This window comes from Leishmania infantum, chromosome 34 (assembly GCF_000002875.2).
Source record: "Leishmania infantum JPCM5 genome chromosome 34".
Classification (NCBI taxonomy): Eukaryota; Euglenozoa; class Kinetoplastea; order Trypanosomatida; family Trypanosomatidae; genus Leishmania; species Leishmania infantum.
The window spans coordinates 932106-935806 of NC_009418.2; the positions used below are offsets into that span (position 1 = coordinate 932106).

The following is a 3701-nucleotide window of genomic DNA, read 5'->3' on the forward strand; positions in this document are numbered from 1 at the left end:
GGCGGGGAAAGAAGAAAGGAGAGGGTGCAGGTTTCTATGTCGCTCACGTGAGAGCAGACGACTGTGCAAGTCCAAACGACGCGCGACGGCGAGAGAGAGAAAACTGTGTGCGTAGTAGTGGGCAGATGAAACTTCAAAAACCCGTGTGCTCGCACAGCGGCGTGCACACAAACACGCAGGAGAAAGAAAGAGCACCGATCAGCAGTGAACCACAGGCAGCAGGCACGGCTAGGGGAAGGGGAAGGGGACTCGACAAACCCGATCGCTGGGAAGCAAAACGGCAACAACTAGAAAAAGGCGTGGCGAAAACAAAACGAAAAACGGCGAAGGAGCGGCGCCACAGAGAGAGAAAGAGAGAAGACACAGATCATACACGCATAAACAAAAACAAACAACAACAGGGAAAAAAGGAAAACAGCGGCGCACGCACGGCGTTGAGGAAGAATATGTGGTAGTCCGTTGCAGAGGCGAGACGCCGGGGAGAGAGAAGAACAGAAAGGTATATATGCGTGCTTGGATGTGTGTGTGAGGTGAGGGGGAGGGGGACTGAGCGTCGCGGGAGCTATTTGAACAGGGCACACACCACAGGAGAGCAGCCAGGGCACGGGAAGGGCAGGAGTGAGGCTGCGGTTGACACGGGCGGCAGCCAGGGTCTCTAGGAGGAAGAAGTAAAAGGAAGGTGCGAGTCTGATAGAGGGCCAAGTGAATAACGGAGCGGTAGTTCGGTACGCGGTTTCACGGTCAGGAAGCAGAGGGTATGCAAAATAAGAGCCAAGCCGCACTGACAAGCAAACGAAATTACGCTGCGCCGGGAGTATGAGGAAGGCGGTGAGGGGCCGTCCAAGCGCCTCCCCGTCTGCACGGTGACAATCAGAAGCAAACAAAAAGCTGATGCTCAGTGCCAACACCGCAGCAGCAGAAAAGGTACAGAGACGCGACCACGAGTTGCTGCTCTTCACTTCGGGAAGAGGACTGTCAAGGGGAGGGGAGAGAGAAAAGAGGAGGCTCGGGGTTATCGTCCCCGGATGAGAAAAGCCACATAGAGGTGGGCGATACGAATTCGCAATTTAACGCCGTTCCGCGTTGACGAGCAAGCACACGAGCAGGAGGAGGGCAGGGGAGGGGGCGAGTCAAAGGCGCGCGATCAGCGCACGAGGAATGGAGTCGAAAAAAAAAAAAAGGAATTGGAGGAAAGTAGAATGGGAGGCGGTGGTAGATGCATCGGTTCCGCGCGATAGAGAACGGAAGCAGCCGGTGGCGTTACCCTCTTGCGTTTCTTCGCACCTCCAGTGAGCACAGAACTACCTCTGCTCGTAGCGAGCAAGCGGATAGCTGGCGAAACCCTCTTTCTTTTATGTCGTCTGCCAAGAGCGCTGTGCAGCAAAGACGAACGAGAAGCATAGGAAGCAGTCCGCCCATGAAAGATGCGCTGCAACTCGCCACGTCTTGCTCCGCTTGATTTCAGCTTGTCACGGAAGCTACTGTAGTTTTAGGCCCATCCGTGTGTGTGTGCGTTTCGCTATTTTGTTGTTGTTGCCTCACGCACTCACACGAGCGTGAGGGCCTAGGTTGTGGGTGTGCACTAAAGCACAAGCACGCGTAGAACAATCCTCGAGCCGGCGGCGTATACCGTACAGTGAAACGCTTAATCATCAACCCAACGCCCCAGACACCAAAAAAAAACACAAACAACGAAGCGCTCCGCAAAGAAGCGCGCGCGCCACCATCATACGCTCTTTGTTCGCCAACGCAGACAGACATGAACGTGCGTTGAGAGAACACATCTTCAACCGCATATGCGCGACTGAGCACCCTCGAGGCACACACGGAATGAGCGAGAGGGCGAGCGGAAAAAAAAACGCGGAAAAAGGAACATGAACTAGCGCATTCAACCACGCGCCAGCAAAGACATCAACGTGCGTCAGGAGTGGACTGGCAGGGGCAAAACAGTGCGTGTACACACGCTCCCAACACACACCGGTGCATACGCAATTAAGCATTCTGGAACGGCAAGTGGGTTGTTAAAGTGGCAACAAAACCACCAAAGGCGGCATGCTTCACAAAAAAAAAAAGATGGGGAGATATAGACAGAGAGCGCGAGGCGGGGGAGCAGCGTGCGGAGCAGAGGAGGCGAGCAGCAAGATGGTGTGGATTCAAGTAGACAACATTACAAAAGCGGCACCCGCTATGCGTGTGCCTTCATGCGCTTCCGCAGCTTCTGCGCCTCCTGCCGCAGACGATTATCGGACTTCGTCCCCTTGCACTCCTTACATTTCCAACCGTGTAAGCGGTGAATCATGCCGGGAACGTTGAACCGACCGCACACCACACACAACCTCGGCATTGTCGCTCCGTTTGACGTGGAGCGGCCTTCGCTACTGGATCTGGAGTGGAAGCTACTTGTTGTTGCCGTGCCAAAGCTGCCGTGCAGATCAGATGGCGGCGGGATATTGAAGGTGCTCTCCGCCAGCGGCACCAGAAACTCGATCGGGATGGACATAAAGAGGGGATAACGGTAGCCGGCGGGGGAGAGGTTGGTGGGGCAGAACTGAACCATTACAAGGTTCTCGCCAGTGTAGCGTACCGCGATGCCCTCGAGCTTGCCAGCGCACACCTGCTCCATCGCCTCGCACCAGTAGCTGTCCGTGAGGTGCTTGCGCAGAGAGGCGCTCGACGCAAGAATGAGATAGGACTCGCCGGGGGTGGCGAAGGCGAAGTTCCTCGCCGGCTGCTTCTCGATTCGGAACGACATTTTCTTGTTGGGGACAGCGATGACGGAATGAGCCTATGCTGAATTGCGCTGGAATGAGGAGGAGAGGGGTTCTGTGGGCGAAAGATTGCGTCAGTGCACGCAGCGCGAGCACGAATCAGACAAAAGTGTATGTGCGGGTGCGTATACGCGTTGAAAGAAACGAGCGAAGGAGATGTAGAACCAAAACAGGGCGGAAGAAATACAAGAAGAAAAAAAAACAGAAGAGGGAGTAGGGTGAGAGGGAGAGGGAGAGGGAGAGGGAGAGGGAGGGAGAAGGGGGGCTACTGTGTCGTGTACGCGCTTGTGAGAGTCTCTTCTCGTGTTGTTGCTCACACACGCACACACAACAGCAACGACGAGATAGAGATGCTGCTCGGTTTCGCACGCACGCACGCACACGCGAAGTAAAGTGAGTGAGCTGTGAAGAGGCAAAACAAAACACAACAACAGAAGAACGGCAGCAGTGCCTGAGAGGCGGCCGCGGTGCGGTGCAAAAGCCGCAAAAAAAAAATCGAGAAGAAAGGCGCGGAGGAGGTGCGCAGAATAGAGGTTTGTGCCACCCTGATTTGCTTTTTCTTGTTGTTTTGCGATGTGTGTGCGTATGCGTGCTTGCCTCTCGTGCGCGCTTTTTTTTCTTCTGTTCTTTTTTTATCTACCTTACCGCTCTGGTAGCTCTGGCGCACGCGGACGAGGGAAGCACAACGGCGGGCGGGGGGGGCACCAATAGAAACAAAGACGAAGCTCAGTGCGGCGCTGAAGAAACTCCCTGGTGGTGGCATCGCCGCGCACACACACACACACACAGAGGGGGGAGAGATACAGAGAGACGATAGGAGACAGGCAGTGGAGGAAGGGAGAGGCGTGCGCGCCAGCGAAGGCGCGTTGGACACAGAGGGATAGAGAGACAGACGCATGTGGAACGGTCGGGCACGCAGACTCCTCCTCGCCT

At 55.5% G+C, this 3701-nt stretch overlaps 1 protein-coding gene across 1 annotated transcript; it reads right to left on the minus strand.

Annotated features, from left to right (window-relative positions):
* Window positions 1–2185: 2185 nt before the first annotated feature.
* On the minus strand, window positions 2186–2752 carry LINJ_34_2210 (conserved hypothetical protein; the record flags this gene model as incomplete). The annotated part of the gene is made up of 1 exon (XM_001468534.1): window positions 2186–2752. One exon carries the CDS (start codon window positions 2750–2752, stop codon window positions 2186–2188), a length of 567 nt encoding a protein of 188 aa, XP_001468571.1.
* Window positions 2753–3701: the final 949 nt, after the last annotated feature.